The sequence below is a fragment of the Mastigoproctus giganteus genome, chromosome 6, assembly GCF_048544385.1.
Source record: "Mastigoproctus giganteus isolate SK-2022 chromosome 6, ASM4854438v1, whole genome shotgun sequence".
Taxonomy (NCBI): Eukaryota; Metazoa; Arthropoda; class Arachnida; order Uropygi; family Thelyphonidae; genus Mastigoproctus; species Mastigoproctus giganteus.
Window position 1 is genome coordinate 93,375,998 of NC_143580.1, and position 21,170 is coordinate 93,397,167.

At 35.3% G+C, this 21,170-nt stretch overlaps 1 protein-coding gene across 2 annotated transcripts in view; it reads left to right on the top strand.

The window, feature by feature from the left end:
- LOC150084464 (cell adhesion molecule Dscam1-like) overlaps positions 1-21,170 on the top strand; it is a 616,978-nt gene that overhangs the window by 377,787 nt on the left and 218,021 nt on the right. For both annotated transcript variants that reach the window (XM_090376089.1, XM_090376090.1), the window contains exon 8: positions 6,146-6,307. In XM_090376089.1, coding sequence (XP_090232215.1) covers positions 6,146-6,307 — 162 coding nt within the window. The remainder of the gene's footprint in view (positions 1-6,145; positions 6,308-21,170) is intronic.

Here is a 21,170-nt window from a genome sequence, read left to right on the forward strand (position 1 = left end):
TCATTTTACCTAATTTTTCATTAATTAATATAAGGTTTGTTACTTCATTTGACATTTAGATTACAAAATTACATAGTTTCTCAAGTACTCTGTACTTAAAATACATATGATACTTTAAGGATATGAGGCCCAAGAGATATGCGGTCTCGCGGCCATCTAGGCAGTTTTAAATGCTACGTTATCCCCCCCTCCCGTTCCCCAACTTAGAACTAGCATGTCAAAAATATAGTTTCATATTTTAATAATATTAATTTTAATAATATTCCACTCTGTTTTGACAACCTTATGATATTTTAGCTATTTTCTCAATATCTAACACAATCATCACAACCATGCAATTAAGAATGTTAATCCTTTTTAAAAATGCATAATTAATAATAAGAACTGTTCTTGCTGCCCGCGACCTTCAACATTGTATCTGTTTTAGACCATAGTCATAAAAGGTTAGACTCCCTTGATATAACTTATTTCTCTCTTCTTGGGATTTATTATGTTATTACAAAGGTTTTCCTCAACTAACATCGAAAAGTCATTCCTTTTTTTTTTTCCATCCCTTTTTCTTCTATCTTCACAATCTCTATCCACCAGTCCACTTCTATTCATAGCTGCTCTCACACCCTCCATCCACGTCCTTCTCTTTTTCCTTCTCCATGGCATCCATTCAGTGGCTCCTATGGGCAAACTGTCGTCCTTCATTCTCTTCACATGGCCCAATCACTAATATTTTCTCCTCAATTTTATCAATGATGGTTTTTTGTACGTTCATTGTATTCTTTATCATGTCATTTCTAACTTTTGCAGTCCTAGACTTTCTTGCAGAAATTCACTCGCCTGAAATCCATCTCAACAGCCAATAGTTTTTTTTTTTTTTTTTTTTGCCTTTAATTTAGGGTCCAAGTCTCACATCCCCATAATAAAACACTTTGTAATATTGCATTATATATTTGATGTTTAGTTTTGCCAATAATATTTATATTTCATAGCACAGAATTGAGCATTCCTATGACCTTTCTACCTTCACCCAGTCTTCTCTCAATTTCCTGCGCAGATGATCCGTCAGCCTGAATAATTGAACCCAAGTATTTAAATTGCTGTACAGTTTTCACCTCTATTTCATCTAAATCCAGAACATCCTCACTTCGATTCATGTGCTCTGTCTTATTAAAATTTACTGTCAGTCCCCATGTTTTATATTTTTATAGTAACTTACTGCCCATGCAATTTGCGTCATCCTGCGCTACCACAACTTGGTCAACTGCAAACAGTAGATTGTAAAGGTACTTATTTTGACCAAGTGGAATACCCATTGAACTGCACTTCTGTGACCACGGTCTTAGAACAACTTCTAGGTATAGCTTAAACAAAGTAGGTGACAAACATCCTTGAACTAGTCCTTTTGAAATCTTAAATGTTTCTTGGTAATTTTGATACAGCATGTATTGCATGATACAGCAATGCATTTGGATTTTAGATTCTTCAAATAATATTAATGGCTGGAGTATTGAAATTTTTTCCGTAGCCACAGAAGATTTCTTGGAACATTGTCCTACACTTTCTCCAAGTCTATGAACAGCATACCCACGTCTTGGTTTGTAGCCTTACATTTTTTCCAGAATTAGCTTAATAGTTAATAAATGGTCGATTCATAACCGTACAGTCGAAAAGCCACACTGTTCCTCAGAAATTATAATATCTTTTTCCAGTTTTCTATAACTTCTCTGTAGGTGAATTTTGTGTTATTAGGTTACTTCAAGTTCAGAAGAGATAACAGAAAAATTATTACTCAGTTATGACTGCAGCTAAATGTGCTACCAATAAAAGTCATTTACAGGTGAGGGACAACTACTCTTAAAACTATGGAAAGTACATGCTGTTGCTTTTAAAAAAGGCAAGCTAAAAAACATAACTTATAAAAAGATTATAAACAGAATGGTTGTAGCCGTCTTTTAATTCATGTTAAAAATTCATAAAGAAAGCTGCTTACACTTAACTTTAAAGCTATAAGGATACGCAAGCAAAGGATACTGCAAGCAATTAAATGATTTTGTGCTTAGAATTTGTTATAGCTTCTCTCTCTCTCTTGCTAACTTTGCAAATTGCGTCTGAAGTCTGTTCTTTAGGGATGATGGCAGGAAAACCAATTACATTTCTTTTGTTTTCGTTTATGTACACGTAATATATGTAAAATGAACAGAGGTTTTTCAAATCAAAATTTGATTTCCATAAAGAATCCATTAACATTCACTTTTGTCGGTTTCAGTAAAAGAAGAGGAATAAAAATAAAAGCTCTACCGCTAATGGCAATTTCGTTCCATTGCAAGAGTTAAGATTTGTGCAACGCACTTATTTGAAAGTACCTTGCTTACTAGGAATGGTTGAAAGTGGGTTTGGTTCTGATACTCTGAGTTTTTGAAAATACCGTGTCACTTAAGCAAATCAAATACAACACGCGTAATTCTTTTGATCTGGGAGGAACTTTTGTTTAGAATAAAACTATTCTAAACAATTTATTTTAAGCCATCTTGAAAGTGAGTGTCAGCTCCGGAATAATGCTATTTGCTATTTAATTAAAAATTTGATTTCAATTCAGTATTTGGAAATGGTTATGTCATAAATATTTAGAACTCTCTCAAAATGATAACATTTATCGTTAATGAGTTTTCTGGTTTTGAACTTAACTTTTTTGGATCCTTAATGGATTTTCTGCGACATAATAAAATACTGTTTGGATCGGAACAGTGTTATTGTTGAAATTACTGCTATAGTTATTTGAATGTAATATATTTATATTTTCGATATTTATTAGCCAAATAGCTAGAAATACTACAGATACATAAACTGCCAATTTGGGGGAGAGGATACTACAAATCCTTACAATACTGGTTGGGATTCAGTCTAAAAATTTCTCTTTGCTTTATGTGTATTTCAGCGGCAGCTCTTTCTCTTCCTTTCTTCCTCCTCCATTCATCGCATTTTCCTGTCAGTTTACGATGGGTTGTACCCTATTGCATTATAGCTTTAAAAGTTTAAAAGCCGAACATTTTAAATGTTATATAAATAAATAATCATTTCATTGTTACAACAATTCTTCCTTGCAAATGGGCGCGGTATATTCATTATTAATCAAAATAAATTTGAGTGACTTAGCACCTATAAGAAAGAAAGGCAGATCTTGCTTCATGAAAAATAAAAAGCGGTTCTGCTATCATCGTTCGTGTTATAATGGTTAAATGATGCAAGGAAGCGAACTTTTTCTGCATCTGCCAAAAGGTGGAGGGGATTACAATTCTCTGTCACTCAGACTTTTCTCGTCTCCCAAAAAGTGGCTATCCGCTTTATGGAGTCGAAGGTATCAGTGATAAAGCCTTAGGTATTGGATAGAAGGATCCTTTCTCAAGAAAACATCGCACTAACATGCAGCAAAAGTTATCTCTTATGATCGGCCTGATGCCTTCTAGCAACCTTGTCTGTCCTTCTTTATTCCCAGGACTTTCCCCAAAATTCGCGGATGGGAGATAAAAATTTCTACCGCGTATCTTGATGTCACAAACAAACATATTATTCAAATAAAGCTACCATGAGACCAGATAGATTTTCATTATTCTTGATTAAAATCTTCATCACACATTTAGTTGTTCAACAATTTTAGATGTTATCATGGTAAACCTATTCCAAAAATTAAACAGCCAAAACCTCCAAACGACTTCTAACCAATTTTACCACTGGTACGCTGTTCACAAATTTTGAAAAGTGATCTAGCAATAATAGTCCAGCAAAATATCGACGACTATGAACGATCTAGAAATCATATTCGATCGGGCTATGACTAGCCCTTAATAACAGGTCTCAAATTGACATAATTTTTCCTGAACATCAAGACAAGTTCTTCTGATCATCCAGAAGTTCTGCTTCAAAATTTCTTATGCCATACAGAGAATTCTGTAATCAAACTTACTAACAAAGCGATGCCCTAGTCACGAGAGGGATTTCCTACGATGGACTCATTCGGGTGAATGCTTTCAACAACCCTATTTGAAGCTATGTTACAGACGTTCGTAGTATCTACAAATGTCCTTTAGTATGTCAATGAGTGACGTAATGTGACTTAGGTAAGTCTCATTATCTAAGATATGAACTTCCCAAGCTTTTCAACCTATATCTAGGATTTTTTCATGGATTACATTGAAGCAATTATCCCGCAGTTGAGTCTTAAATTGGCTGTTATCTGGATGACCAAATAGAGAGTTGAAAATGATATTCATATACTTATTCGGTGTCCCAGAAAGCCCAAGGCCTGCTTCACCCCGTGTGACTAACTTACCTTCTAAACCCACCTTACTAGGATAAAATCTGAAATCTATGTAATACTGGACAAGAGCTGGTCAAAGTGCATAATCGTTGCTAATCTACCAATACATTCGGTAATTCGATATCATTCACGCTCCCAAATTGTAATTTTCTCCAGCCTCCTACTTCAAAAATATGAAAATAAAATAAAAAATCCTTCGATTACAGTACAGGATTCTGAAATTGTTTAACAAGGTTGCAAGGATATCTTGAAGAAGTTCCATAACCAACCTAAGAAAAATCTGGGCGTCTTCCCCCAACCCTCCTCAGAGACGGGACTGCTCAAAATGAATCTTCTAACCCTAGCATACCTCATACGGAAGGGATCCACATTGCATCTCTAATAGCTGTAATATCTTGTGCAAAGCTGACTTGGATAGATCACCTTCACCCTTACTTACTCCTCTGTTTGAATTCTTGGAAACCCTAATGTTTGAGAAAGCGTTCTAGCGAATGCCGTGAAAACCTTTATCAGCTCTTCAAACTGAGATAAATACTGAAATAGTAAGATTTAGATAAAGAAAACCACGAAAAATGCCTACAAACTGTTTAATTGCTAAAGGGCACAATCTCCTGAATAGAATATTTCACCTAATGACATGTCTTACGGATTTCTGATAGACCGTCCCTTGATTTCAAACTGAAGTAGCCCAGGTTGTTTAATAAGCATTAAATTGGATTTTATTATCACATCCAATTAGATCTAGTGTAATAATATTAAATAAGAATGCAGACGGCAATATACTTTCGAATTATAATCGCGGTATACACTAAACTGCGCTTAAATTAGAAGGAATATAACGGAATGCACTTAAGAAAACACACAAACATTGCTGCAACCATTTGGATTCCTCCGTAGCTCGAGCTAAAAAATCCAATTAAATAGAAAGAATAAAATAATATAAAGCAAGATCTCGTCAGGACTTCTCAGTAACTTCTCAATCTTGCAAGTTTCCTTGGTTGAAAAGTTGTCCTATGAAAACCTGTCATGCAATACTCCCCAGATTAAAATTGTACTCCGTAGTTTTCGTCGTTCGGTTCTTCAGTCCTTAAACTGGTAAGGGAAGTAATTTGAGATGAACTTCATCTCACGGTACATATCATAGGGCTACACCTTTTTAATCCAGGCTAGTTGCAATGTTTAGGAACATATCGAAGTGCCCTGTCTTTCGGTTTTTCGTTCACCGAGGTAGCGCATGATTCTTATTTCATAATAAAAATAAATTTCTGTTTATATTCCGAGACGACCACACGATCAGAGGAGTTCAGAAGACAGATAGAATATAAGACACAGTTCCGCATTTAGTAGTCATTCATGCTTGAACAACGGTCATTCAAGTCACGTATACTTATGCTCCCTCGCGCCTGAAGAATAATAAAATCTATTATTCTATTCATTTTCTTAGTCTGCATTATAAAGGCATTTTCCGCCTTTTTTTTGTATTCTGCTTCTACATCCAACTCGAAATAGTTGCTAAGTGGTTGTGCAAGCATTGATCCCGATTGGGAAATAATCCCAATTAATAAAAATCAAACGAATAAATGAGTTTTTATTTTTCTGATTGTTCTGGTTTCCTGTATACACTAGAAGCCAGGGAACTGTCCTCAATATTTTCTATCCCATGTAAGATGATGCCCATTTGTGAAACTCCTGGTATTGTTGCCAGGAGTTTCACAAATGACTGGTAATATTATTTAAATAAATATTTAATATAAAGCAAAGATTTATTCAGTGCTGCAAATGAATTAACATTCGTATTATCCTTGTAATTAATAATGTTTTTATATATCATTCTAGATGGTAAAAGTCTTCCTCTTAACCAAAGGCAGAAAATATTTCAAAATGGAACTCTTGTTATATCAGAAATAGCCAAAGATGAAGATGATGGAAGATACACGTGTGAAGTGACAAACTTACAAGGAAAAGCTGCTCATCGCACGTTTCTGATAACGGTGAGAAGTAAGTGAGACTCTTGCAGTACCGAAATAAATGCCATTAATAGTGGAAGTACTCCAGAAAACTGATATTTCGGATGTAGGGGATACAATCACAGCGAAGTGAATAAAAGTGAAAACCAGTAAGAGTTATTTTAATCACTGAAAAGGCAAAAACGTTGAAAAACGTCAGAATTTTCAGTGATGTGGTCAGTATATTATTTAATTTTTTTTTATAATTTCTGAATGCAGTAACCCTTCGTTATATAATGATATTTCCGTTTTATATGGGCAAGGAGCAGTCATTTATTGGAAGCAAAAGAATAATGCCAAATTATATTTCAGTTTCGCCACGATATCTTACAGAATTTTGAAATTTTGAATATCACAAATGCTTTATAACCCATAATATTTCACGAAGCTGCCTCTGTAGACAGTTCGAACTTGAATAAGAAATTTATCACATGAGTTTTTTTTTTTTTTTTTAAATTCGTTGTTTAAATACCCTCTTCTAGTACAGAAGTTTTCAATAATTTTGTTTAACACTACATTTGAGTAATGTTTATAATGATTAACTGGTTTAAATTAAGGAGAAACGAAACATTTTAAAATTAAAGTGGAATCGTTTTACCCACGTTGAATCAGATCTTATTTAAAGGAAAATTTTTACACCTTTTACATATATCGAAATTGTTCACTAGTTGTTAATTAGGATTAATCAACTGATTATTGTATGTAAATTTACACCAGGCGTTAGTAAAAGATATGCATAGAACTTGATTCAAAATGTCTTTGCTCTCAATTGACGAAAGAAAGGTGATACACAGTAGTCACTTTAGTGTGAAAAAGTAATTGGCTGTTTTAAAATATCGCTGAATTGCCCACTTTTGGGGAAATCATTTGAGTATTTTTACTTTTTTGTCACCTTCATTGAAATTCGAAATGCATACCGATTATAAAGACAAATAGGTTTCAGATAATTAATCTGCTATCGAAGATCTGAAGTATTCAAACATTGAACCTAATAGGAGCGCCTGCAGATATCCCTTGGTCATCTGAATAATCCAGCCCAAAGTAGTGGGAAGGAAGAATCGTAAAGCCACACTTTGATGAGTGTCTTCGTGTATTACGTAACTAATTGTCTATGCGAAAAAAACAAAAATCAGTCACGTAATGAAGTTCTTAATTTACTTTTCAGCTTCATGCGCAAAGTCAAGTAAATATTGAGATTAAGTACTACAGGTATGTTTTTGACTCAAAGTTCCTGAATGGAATATTCAGTATGCACGATTATTTTAATACAAAAAAAGAAAAAATCGTCAGCTTTCTTGAAATAAATTCCAAGTCCATGATCTGAAATGAAATTTTGTGATTTTTCTTTTTTTATGTATTTCAGTGGCCATCATGTTTACATTACACTTTCTGAGGTTTCGTCTATCCATCTTTAATCTTTGGCTTAAACAGTAATCCTGTTGCCCCGCCGAGGATTTGCGGAAAAAGTCTAGGCGGTAATTCTGGAAATTAACTCCCAAGCTTACCTTACAACATAAATTTTGAATTTAGGTTGTTATCTAACTTAATTTTAAAAATTATATTCACCGCGTTGTATTGAGCATATTTTAAACAATACTTTCATAAATGGTGGCCTACCTGTTTCCTCAGAAGTTATCTCGAAGTAGGCCCTGATTCCTTTTCCAATGTGGACCTCATACTGTTTGTTAGTTTCTTTCGTTTTTTTTTTTAATTGATTACTACACTTTCCAGCTGACGTGACTTCATTTATGTCTCTTTATCAGAAGATTGTCAGGCTAAACACAGAGAATACTAATAAGATAAGCCACGCGTAAAGGTAAAACGAAAGATTCAGACAACACTAATTGAAATATTTATTTACAAAAGTAGTTTTTGTCTTTAAACAGCTGGTTGCTAGTAGGGTTTATGTTATGTTATATGTCGTAAAGTTTCATTAAATGTGATTGTGGTGCAGACCGCTAAACATTTACGACAAAATTCATAAAATCTATAAAGTTTCACGTCTGCTTAATTGTATTTTCAATATCGCGCTTATGGTATTTAAATTTTAACTATTTACAAAATTGCACATCTACTTATTTATTTTACAATTTAAATAATTTTTATTTTTATTTTAATACCCGATAAACATCACAACCTTCGTATATTTTCTTGATCTGTTGGCAGCCTTACTCGTCATTTATTCATTGGATATTTAAAATATTCTTCAAGGCTGAGAAAGTTTTAAGTTATACTGTGGGTGGCCTTTGAGTACGAAACGTATAAGTTTTTCTTACTTACTCTCTTCTATACTTCCTAGCCTCTGCATACATACAGAGTCCACCTTCCTATCATTGACTGCTACTAATGTATTTGCTCGAGACATTCCTTTTATGACGTTGAAGTTTGAAGGGATGAGGCGAAGTGACAAATCAGCATTAAATGAATGCTTTGGTGATTTCATGTTGTGGGGACATTCAGCTTCTCCCATGATAAGTTTTGAGAGGATCAGAATTTTTTTTTATTTGTGTTTGATGCTGTATTAAATAGAAAATCAAAACAAAATGTCGAATTATATTACATATGCGAAATTATTGCAAGTGGTTACGCCTGGCATCATTCATCTAGTGTAAAGGGCTTCTATCATCTCACATCTAATAGTTGAATAATTATTTATACAACTGACAATATTCGGCGCATACACAACATCAATTTATCTTAATCACTACATTTAGGTTATCACCGATGTGTAGGTATCATAAGCCAATGACAAATTAATCCGTGCAGTGTATCAACGTTTAAGTTATCGACGTTGTCAGCTCAAACAATGTGGCTTTTCATATGCTTCCATCAATAATAATTGAAATTTGTGGTTTTTCTTATTTGTATACTGTATATGCACACATTATTATATAACTTGTTTTATATACTTTTTATTACAGATCTTTATCATTCTACACATACTACTAATGGAACTAGCGCACGTTAAAAATCGCAGTCGATGACTCAAGAAAACCCAAACCAACTCTCCAATTTCACAAAACATTTCAATTACCTGCATAGGTTTACTCCAGGCCTATGGGGATTGAAAGACAGTTTAACCACGAGAAACTTACTCCTATCTTTCGAACTTTGTAGATAGATAGATCGCATAATAGCACTAACAGATTGAGGCAGCAGAATTACTGAATATCCAGATATACCAAATTCTTACAATATTCATTCATATTAATATATATGATTATTTGTAAAATAATAAGAGAAGTTTACATCAATATAGTATGTAGAACTCTTCTGTGTGATACTCTGCAGAAATTAAAACGAAAAAATCAAAAAACTTACATTACAGTAACAAATAATTTAAAAAATAATTAAAAATCAATTTAACACAATAAAACTCAATTTAACACCATTAAAAATCAATTTAGCGTAATTAAAAATAAGAGAATTAATTAAAATAATTTAACAAAAAAAATTGCAAAACGATTTTCCTTCCTGAAGCTGACAACGCTTTTCGACCGTATGTCGTGATCACAGGAATGAAAATTACCGAATAGGGGTGAGTATGAAACTTAAATAGGGATTATTTGTCTTCGTGCATGCGCGTAAAACTCCGCGAATCGGAGATGAGATATGGCCGACGAACATTAACAGAATTTTCCTGTAATTTAACTTCTACGGTTTCTGCAATTAATAGTCTAGTATAAATACTTTGGACACTAAGTATTTTAGCCTCGTTAAATAAAAAAAAAGTGCGTTTTTCGTTAACGGCGTGAAAGGCGAATTCTGATGCTGCTGAACGAGAAGCACAAACTGAGGCCACATATTGATTAACACGAATATTCAAAGGAAAGAGCGTCGAACCTTGGTAAGACTAGTCGCAATCACTGCAAGAAATGTCGTATACCAGGTCATTAATTTGTGTTGCGAACGAGGAAAGGACTAAGCGATTATTCAGTATAGTGTGTAATTTCCGTATTGGTCCGGCCACAATTTTAAATTCGGTATCTTTAAAGAATCTGTTAAGCTGTTTGTGCCACTGTTCAACATATGGGATAGAAATAAAGTATTTTTTTGATATTAATATTATTGGTTGGTGTAGTATTTTGTATCCTATCCTTAGCTCGTACCCTAATTCGGTTTATAGAACCCCTGTTTAAGAATCTGCTGGTTAATATTTGTATTTCTGAGCCCAAAGGAGATTCCGTCGTTGAATATTTGTAGGCATTTAGAAATTGATTAAAGATAATCGATCTTTTGTATGTGAACGGGTGATAGCTGTTATAATGTAGAAGCATACCGGTGTTTGTAGGTTTTCGATAGATGTTAAATTGGATTTTATTCGAATCCCGAGTAAGCTTGAAATTTAGAAAATTTAATGACTCTGTATCCGTATCATCCCTTTACAATGTAAATTTGAGCCGAGAATGAATATTATTAAACGAATGTAAAATGTCTTGGAAAGTACTACTATCAGTAATAACTAGAGCATCGTCTAAATACCTCTTATAGTATGTGATACGGGGTCGAAAAGGCGTCAAATGTATAGGCTCAATTGTTGAGAGATAGATCTTGGATATTAAGCCACTCAGGCGCAATCTAATTGGCAAACCAAAAATTTGTTTGTACACTTTGTCTCGAAAAGTGATATACTATATCAATTTTAATTTCTATAATAGGCGCCATATCCCCAATTTTGAAAGTTTTTTTTTTTTCCCCCGTACTGCATATATGGCAGCTTAAAGCTATTACACACAAACAGTTATTTATTTATGCATATGGTGACGTACAGGCGAACTCTAATAATCGGCAATCAAAACTATTTACAGTCTGAAGTACAGAAACAAAACAATTAATCAGTTATATCATATCAATAAATATGCAGTGTATCGATGAAATACGTCAGTTGTTAGGAACAGTCTTTATATTTTCTTCCGTTATAGCAGTAAAATTATAACAGGAATTGTGTTTGAGCCATTGAATATGTCTGCATAATTTTCATTGTGGTATGCCATCTTATTTCTGTAAGAGAGGTATTTGATGAATCTCCTTTGGGACTTTTCGATATCTTCTACAAGAGTGCAGAGATTGTGGATTCTAGACAGCTGATGCCTTACCAAACATGAGTAGAGTACAAGTGCCTTGCCTGATGTAAATTTGGATCCATGCTTCTAATAACCCCCTCTCACTCTCTCTCACCTAATATATTTAGATAAAAGAAATCACCATCTTTTAAAAAAGATGGAACGTACGCTTGTTTCTGTTTATTTGCGTAGTTGTGCTACTTGCGATATAATTCTGCAGCTGTACATCAGAGTTGTTTCTTTCCAAAACAAATTTAAGTTCTTACAGATCTATTAATATCTTACTTCGGGCAGTGTAGCAAGGAAAGGAAAGAAAGTGTTTGAATAGGTAGCGTTCACCATTTAGCTCTTGAAGTACAGTAAAATTTCAGTTAGTTATTCGAACTCCTCCGGCGTAATAACGAGGTTTGTTTCTAAAACTACAAAGTAATTCAACCCGCGTGAGTTTTAAGTTCCTTTGTAGAAGGTACACTTCCACACTGGAGTAATTTACCCCTTGGATGCTCTGATGATAAAACAGATACAACACGTCTGTCAGGTGATACTTTAGAGAAATTTCAATTATCGCAAAACGCTCTGCACTGCCCAATTAAGGGCTTTAACTCACTTTCCGTGAAAGGTGGCTCGAGCTTCCAGCAAACTCTAAAGGACAGTGAACTTTCCTGACGATGACTTTTCCGAAATCGATTCCGGATTTTTCTGAGAATTGTTTTCTTTTGTGCACGTGCAAGTTCACTAACCTATCGTCGAAATCTGTAGTGACCCATATTGCCTTAAATTAGTAAACTGTTATCGAAGATATATTACTGTGACACCAGCAGCGCCTTCCTTGGTGAAAGTAAAGTGAAATTTCTTAACCAACCAAAGTTTTTCATGTAGCTATTCGATATAATTGTAAGTAAACTCCTAAAGGCAGGGTAAACACCATGATTTATGTGTTACTTGGGATGTGGAGCAAAGTCGTCATTAATGATCCCTCATAATCTTTTCTCTTTGGCTGTTGTATTATTGACGCTAATGAACGAACTAATAAATTTAAGATATAATCGCAGGAAAAAATCAGAGGGGCAGTTTATTAAAATAAGGACTTCATTTAAATGTCCATTTAGTGATGGTATACTTAACACTCTGTTCCACCTTTAGTGCCAAAAACAAGTCGAAATCAATTTATACGCAAATCCATGTTTCCAATGATTCTAAAATACAGACCACAATGTAGCCCTTTACCTCTTTGAGCAGTATTCAGTCCTTTCCGCTGGAAAGGAACAGTTAGATCAGTAATATGATAACAGGTTCTTAAGATTTATAAGCTGTGTTTGAAAGGCATATGATTAAGTAATTTAAGTGTCAGATCGAGTTGGAACTGTCTCGAACCAAAAATTTAGAAAATAATTTTAAATTACAATCAAACCTTGACCTTCTGGATCAAATCTGAGTAATCTTTAAAAGTGATTAATTTTACATATTAATATTGTTTAAATTAAAAATTTTGCATAGAAATATTCTTAGAGAACAATAGAAATTACTTCATTTTTAGAATCCTGGTATGAAATTTCATATCGAATTTTATCCTTTAGCTTGGTGTGTATTGGTATTCGTCAAAGCTATCCTGTTGCTGTTGTTATTGGGGCTAGGCTCATCAGCTACACTGCTCCAGAAAATTAACAGAACATGTGGAAAACGTGGGGTAACTCGTGCAGCTTACAATGAAGCGAGACAAAATTTAGTATGCTGGTGTATCATAGAATAACGATGAAATGAGGGGACAAGTATAAGGCAAATTTATAAGGGTTGTATAAGAATTGCCGAAAAGGCCACATTACAGAAGCCAAAACAAGATGCTAGAAAATTGGTCACATGACATCAGTATAGCATATGTTCCCTACCACGGGGTAAACAGGCCTGGCACTAGTGAACTCCATATAAGGGTGACTATGAGATTCTGTAGCGGCAAATCCCATTCTTCCACCAGCGCAGACCTTAGCTCATCAAGTAGCCAAAGAGTTGGCTGTCGGCGTGCAGTGCGACGCCCAAGGACGTCCCACACATGTTTTTCCTTCAGATTTAAGACTAGTGATCATGCTGGCCACTGGATACTTCAGTTTCAAGCTAGTCCTCCGCCACTTGAGCTCTATGTACAGTGGCGTTGTCGGGCATGAAGAGAAAATCTGGACAACCACATATAGTTCGAGGATCTGTTCTTGGTACCCCTACGCAGTTATGTTGCCTCTATCAAAAATATGAAGAGGAGTGCGGCTGTCGATCGTTATTCCACCCCACAAGAGAACACTACCTCCACCCTAAGTGTTGTTTTCTTTGATGTTGAAGGGATGGTTCTGCATTCCTCGTTGTCTATTTTTCAGGACTCGAAGCCACATGTTCATGGCACCAGTTTCGACGTGTGATGGTTTGTGGTTAATTGGATTCAAACCACTGGCTTCCTTGCATAGTGTTAAATTGAGCCTTCTCAACTTGAATTGAGCGCTCTAAGCACAGTCCAGTTCGAATTTTTTTTCACCTGTGGCCACAGGCACCTCAAGAGCCAGTTGATGACAGGACTTCGTAGGGTTCCGTCTTTCTGTTCGAGCCAGATAGCGGTTTGTTATGGTTGACGTAGCCCTCGGGAGACATTGGCCACAGCATTTCTTGTGATGGTTCCTGTCTTCTGAAACTGTTTCCAAAGTGCCGAGAGGATTTGGCGTGAAACATTAAGCCAGCGTTCCACCTCTGGCTGCGACTACTCAGCTTCAAGTTGTCCAACGGCCCGGCATCTCAAAGAATCTAAACGAGGATGACTTGCCATCCTGATTACAGGAGATGTGTATATCCCACTGAGCAAGCCGGTAAATGGGAATGAATTGTTGTAGTCGCAACCCGTGTTTTTATTGGCATTAATAATTTGCATAACGTCTGTCTCTGTAAGGTGGTAGATCGATTTCTATTGGAAACTCGGAATTTGCATGCAGGAAGCCTATTATATCATATCAGATATTCGCTTTCGGCGATACTGTTCACAATAAAATATTCATGAAAATCATTTAGTTCTATTAATTTTGTCGAGCAGTGTACTTATACTATATAACCAGGAATTTGCAGTCCTATGTTAGGCAACTGGTTGTGAAAGATTTTAAAATAATGATATTGTAATGATGCCGATTTTGCGGACTTGTTTGCTGCTTTGAGCTTGTTACATGTTAAATTTGCCAGTGTGCATTACTCTGTACGCATTAGTAAATTCCCACAGTCAGAGGACTTATAGGCCGTAAAATGAATTGTGTAGAATTAAAGCAATTAACATGTTTTGTCAGTAAATCCAGTAAAAAATTTCCAAAGTAGAACTCTCCAGAAAAAAAAAGACAATTTTAAATGGTTAAACTTTGTACAGTTGAGTTGTTTAACTCGCGCATTTCTGTAATAAACTGTTTCTCTTCTGAGAAAACTGTTTAAAATAAACAAAATTATATTTTCATATTAACGTTTAATGAAATCCCTCTAGACTTTATTACAACTCAATATGAAAAGGTCGTTATCAAAATTTATTACCCCAGGCCAATTGATAAATGATTGCGGTAATAAATAAAACCGCTACACAATGCCAGAGTGGCTCTGTTTCAAGCAAACTACAATTCTCTTTGTAATATAGCTTTTTAGAAAAAAGTTTGCCTTACCCTTAGACTCATTAAATCCATCTCTAGTAATCGATTCTCTCCCTCTCTGATAATGGTCGCAAATCTCCGATATTTCAGAGTTGTCATGTGGACTTGATAAAATCCCGTATGATGTATTTCTTTCTTAGATATCTCGGATTTCGGAATGGATAGGATTTTCTTTATTGTGAAATTTACTGTTTTCTTCCTTGTATCTTTCCTCTAAACTTCACTTATGTTTGATGTGCACGTGAACAGATTTCGAGCATTGAAAAAGGCTTAAGCAATTATTGAAGAATCTTAGGCTGGACAAAATGAAACTTGTGTTCCGTTTTGTTGCCATCAGGGATGTAAATGCACTTTTCTAAACTGGGGTTGCGAGCTCATATCCACTGTGTTCTCCCCATTTTTTTTTTTTTTTTTTTTTTTTTGCAAAGTTCCGTTTTCGTAATATAACTGCTAATAATATCAGTACTACAATAAAATTAAGACGATTTCATTACAAAACACACGCGATTGAATACAATTACATTTATATTACATTTAAGTTATGTATATATATATATATATATATATATATATATAACTTAAAAATGTTTTGCGGATGTTTCGCTTTGATACAATTTGTCCCAGAACAACATGCATGAGTAGTCTGCCAAAAGAAACCTTGGTAGCAGTTTTCCGTTGATTCAGTGTCTTGGTGGAATAGCCCCTCATCACCTCCACTCGTCACTCACCGTGCCAAGATTTTCTGAAAGAAATCTAAATGGGAATACGCGAAATTAAATTTCTTATTCAACTTGTTTATCTTGTTCAAGTTTCTTGAACAAGATAAACAATCTTGTTTTTATTCTTTCTGAGAATCCAGTTACATTCACATTACAAAAGTAACAATCACTATCGTGGTTTTTGTTCCCTCCATATCATGGATGCCGCAATCGGCATTGACTTTTTTCCATTTGTTCAACCAGTCACCTAATCCATTAGAACAAGCGATACAAATAACGTGTTGGCCACGCCTTATTTTGGTCATCTGGAGGACAGCCAAAATATAACTGGTAAATTATCCGAATATCTTTCGTGATTGTACGCCGTTTGGTGTAATTATTCTCATCATTTACAGTATTCGGTCTCATCACAAGAAGAAAAACAAAAACAGTTCTGTATCTGGCTCTCAATATCTATCTAGTTTACATATTTTTTCTACCATGAAAATACTTATTGTCCTCTGTTATTATATCTAAGATGTAAACAAGAGAAAACAAAAATGTGCCTCAAATGAAGAAAGGAATATATTTAAATTTCCTAAGTAGAAGAAGAGGCTGTCTTTCATGTGTCGCAGAACTAAGTAAAATCCACAAAATTAACCCTGAAATTTAGTCAGATTTAAAACCGTGGGTGTAAACATTTACTACAAATTGACTTAAGATTAAATTACATATAAGTAGTGCATATCATGATGCGTCATTTATACATTTAGTTCAGCAGCGAGTTGATTTGTTCATATTATCATACTTGATGAAACAGCAAATTTGAAACGATTCGATAAGTATCTATTATTTTTAATGATATTGAGAAGAGATTTATAATATGAATAGTTTTCTGAATGCTCGAATATACAGTATCCACAAATACTTGCCGAGGTATTGGAAATTCCCTTCAGCAATATGCATTGCTTCTTCAACAAGCTTCTTCATACGCAGAACGAGTAGGGGTCAGCATAATTTGAAGCAGATTACGCTGTTTGACAGCTGGTAATCATTTATTCTGGTACTTTCATTTATAGGACCGGAAGAATAATATAGTTGAGTTCCAGAGGTGGTTGAAAATGGTGTCCTGTTGCATATTTACCTTCGAGCACTTCAGAACTGCTTGCCGCAATGTAAACAGAATGACTGAATGAATGGTATGGAATTTTGGTAAATTCTTGTGCGGCTATTACAAGTGCATGAAATCATTCAGACTTAATCAGTGCTCATTGATATTAAAGTCGCATTACATAACACATTGAACTCTTCAAAATAAGTAATATAGTAATAAGTGAACTGAATCTATTGAATATCACCGAAGAAGAAAAAGTCAAGGAATTGAAACAACATAAATTAATAGAAGCCAAACGAATGACGATCAAAAATGACGATAATCTAGTCCCAACACAAAATACTATTTTGACCTTTAATACGCCTGTTGTACAGTTATAGTCAAAGCGGATTGCTTCACGGCCGTGCCCATTCATACATTCCAAATCCTAGAATGTATGAATGGGCACGGCCGTACAAATGTCAAAAAATTTTGACGACTCACAAACAACATGTAGAGACGAAGTGATATGTCCAAATTGTGGGTCAAAAAGCCACTCACAAGCAGAATATATCGCAAAATCCAAGGACTATCATCCCCGATACTCGAAATCATGCGATTTACGGAAAATTGGAAAAGTGCAATACTGAAAATAAGTCGCATATCAAGACAGCTTCTTGATATGCGAAAGAAAATCCAGCTTTATCGAAGCGTACTTGTGCTACTACCACCGAAAATCATCAACAGGTAGTACCTCAAACGGAGGTATCAATTCTCCATTCCCCAGATTCATAGATTGCAGAATGCAGTCGATCTTTACTTTCCATTCACCATCCTACTAGAAAAAAAGTCGGCCGGGCTAGCCGGATGGGTAAAGTGCCTGCCTGGCAACCCAAAGGTCGCGGGTTCGATTCCCGCCTCGGGCTTAGATCAAAGTACTGCAAAAAAAAAAAAAACCTTGGGAGGTGCATTATGGCCACAGAAGCCTATGCGCCAACAACTACCAAAAAAAAAAAAAAAAAAAAAAAAAAAACTAGAAAAAAGCCAGATCAATAGACTTTAAGAAATCCCCAAAGTTCTTGCAGAGAGTTTCTCAAGTATCTGTTGCTATTGCTTATTACACCGCTTCCTTTCAAATCCAAGCTTAAGCAGAACGATATAAGATATATTTTCATACTTCCCAATCTCCTTCTCAAAATCAACTCTTCAATCTAATTAAACTCCAAGAAACTGTGAATAGATCAAATAGCAGCTTTTCATAATACGGCTTTGAATTTACTATTAGTTTTCTATAATCGAATTTTTCTCGAAGATACATATCTCTCTTTTTGGCATCATTCTTTTATTTTAGCCTTTCTTAAATTAAGAAAGAATCATTTACTGCCACAAAATTATCAACCAGGCTTCCTCATCAGTGTTCTACAGGTAATAAAAAGAATGTTAAAAAGGTGAATTACATGGCTTCTTGAACTAAAAGGCTGGTAAATACGTACAAATCGGTACGGTTTGTGACAAATTACTTCCATGTTGGATCTTATGCGCGAAGCTGAGACCAGAATTTATAATACTTACGTCAAAAATGAAGATCTTATAGTTATTATATACTGAGACTGAACAAAAAGTTTTTGACACCAGTCATTTTGACATTTTTGACATTTTTCGAGAACTTTACACCCCTTGATTGCGAGGTCCTTTCTGCAATCATTCAAATTTTTTTCTAACGCGCAGCACTTTTCAAGTGCGTTATCATTGTTTTTTCACAAACTTAGCCCTACCCTTTTTGCAGTTATACGACTAAGCATCATGACACAGAAAATCTTTAATACTGCATAAGTCGCATATCAAGTCATCCTTTATCATGCCATCCAGAGAATATTCATACCATTGAGAAAGGACTACAACTTTCTATACATGTGCTATAGATGTGGACCTTGCAGAACGGATAAAAGACAATTACAAAAAAGACCCTTCTGCAAAATGTGCAACCAGAATCTGAACTCAGATTAAAGAATCGCGTATTCCACTTACCGGATATTTCTGTTTCCTGGGTTTAATACTTGACCCCAAACTCGGTTTTGTTTCATATATAACATATACTTCAGAACTTGTTGAAATTAACATACTCAGAGCTATTTATGCTATGAAATGGGGTGCTAATAAATATAACCTGTTGCATATGAATCATGCTATTATGAGGTCACGTCCAATGCCATCATTAGGACGTTTGAAAAGCACCCACGATATGTGGCGTTTTCGAGCGGCCTCTAGATAAAGGCAAGCGAGATTTAACTTAGATGATAGATGCCGTTCCTCAATTATGTCTCCAGATTTAAAAGTATTTCATCCCCCTCTTAAACTTTTACATTTCAATCCTGAAAGGACAGTGTTCTATAACAGTAAATCCAGTGAAACTAAACTCACTGGAATTAAACTAGTGCATAGCTGGAATGACCAACTTAACAATATTCTTCAAGAAACTGATATATTTGCCCAACTCTGGTTCAGCAAATTATCTCTCTGCGATATGTATTCCTAAAATAGGGTGAGAAAGTTCTGTCAAATAAAAACAATCAACATCATCGTGAAGCACATGGGTTTAACAATACTCAGAGATACATCATATATACTGACTGTTCCCTGGGTTGGGGGTCCTTCATTTGCAGTCTCTATACCCCTTTTGGGCTGAATGTAGCAGTTATACAGCAGAACTGTATGCAATTAAACTTGCTTTAGATAGCATTAGTCTACGCGGGTAGCACAGGCTGATATTACTCTCCCACCTCCCACGTCGGGTGGAAAAGGACCGCATCCCGTCAAGGACGCAAGGAAGTTTTTTGAGCTTTTTTCATGCCATGGCTGAGTTAATCGGTCTCAGGCGTGGATGGCAAGGTTCTTTCCACCTCAGAAGCTCGGGTTTTTCGCCCGGCAAATCGATCAGAGAACACACGCAATTATGAACATAATACACATGGGCTTATACGTTTTGTCTTGGGTGGCCCTATCATGACAGTTTTTCTTAGATAATGTCAGCACCTATCACATCAGCAGTAGCTAATCTATACCGATTCCATTAGCGCCGTATGTGCAGTGGACATTAACTTGGTAGCCTCACATCCCATAATAAAGCAAATTCGATCCCAAATCATCTCTGGAACAAGAACTATTCAGCAAGTTTGCCCTAGGTTCCAGGACATGCTAGTATCCGAGGCAATTGCTGTGTGGACTTTAAAAGATTGGTTATTTTGACACGATGCATTTCAAAGGGGAAAGAGGTTAATTAATTATGCATCAAGGTATCTAAATAACCAAATGATGTAACATCTGAAACTTATTAAGTGCCATATGTGCATCTCTTGACCAATGTTAAATGAGCCTGTAAAGCTCGATGGTTAGAAATTTTTTAAGTCGGAGATCGATAATAAATTAATAAAATTAAACACGAACAACAATTAAAGAATTCTAGTTTCAGGCAGAACCAATAAGAATAGGTAGTATAACCACGTTTACATATAGGGCATGCACGCTTAATCGAACTCTTTCATCTCATGAAGGCCAGTTCTCAGTTTTGCAGACAATATTCACCACCACTGACAGTCAAGCAATTCCTCCTAGCACTACTCCGATATCATCAGAAAAACTGCTTTCCACTATGTGGCAGCTGCACGAATCTTTTTCGCTTTTCCCAGTTTTAGAAAGTGATGCAAATCTGCTTAACTGTTTGTCTGTCTCAAGGAAATTACATTATGTGAACTCGTCTGATACCAGAACAAAAATCCATTGCAAGATATTATAATCAATGAGACTTTGGCCGATGTTGCCCTTTTGCGTTTAAACATCAATACCACCAGCAACAACTAATTTTTCGGTAAGAACACCTGTATATTATCAAAACAGTAATAATAATAATTCTACTTTGAATTGGTCGGTCCCTGCCTTAGACACTTTGGGAGGCCACTTTTTCCGGTGTTCGGCAGCCAGTTGTCCAAAAGTGAACTTCATAAAATCCAGTGCTCTTGTTACTCCTGGCGGAGGACCATCCATGAAGCCCCCAGGTGCAACGTGACATAAAATATCAAATATATTAGAGAGGAATCCTACTGAGTGATACACATGCAATTATTGATGATCGGAGGAATCTAGAAAAAATTCTTCGAAATGCCTCTGCAAAAGTTGTAAAAATTCAAGCGAACTTCTTTTTCTCTCTCTCAAAAGATTTTCATCGAAGATAATCACACGTGCCTTTTTTTGTATACTTAAATTTTTGTGCTGGAGAAGAGAATACAAAAATAGGAATATGTCACTGATCGCTACATATCGTTATTTGATAGAAATATTTTGTTACTCG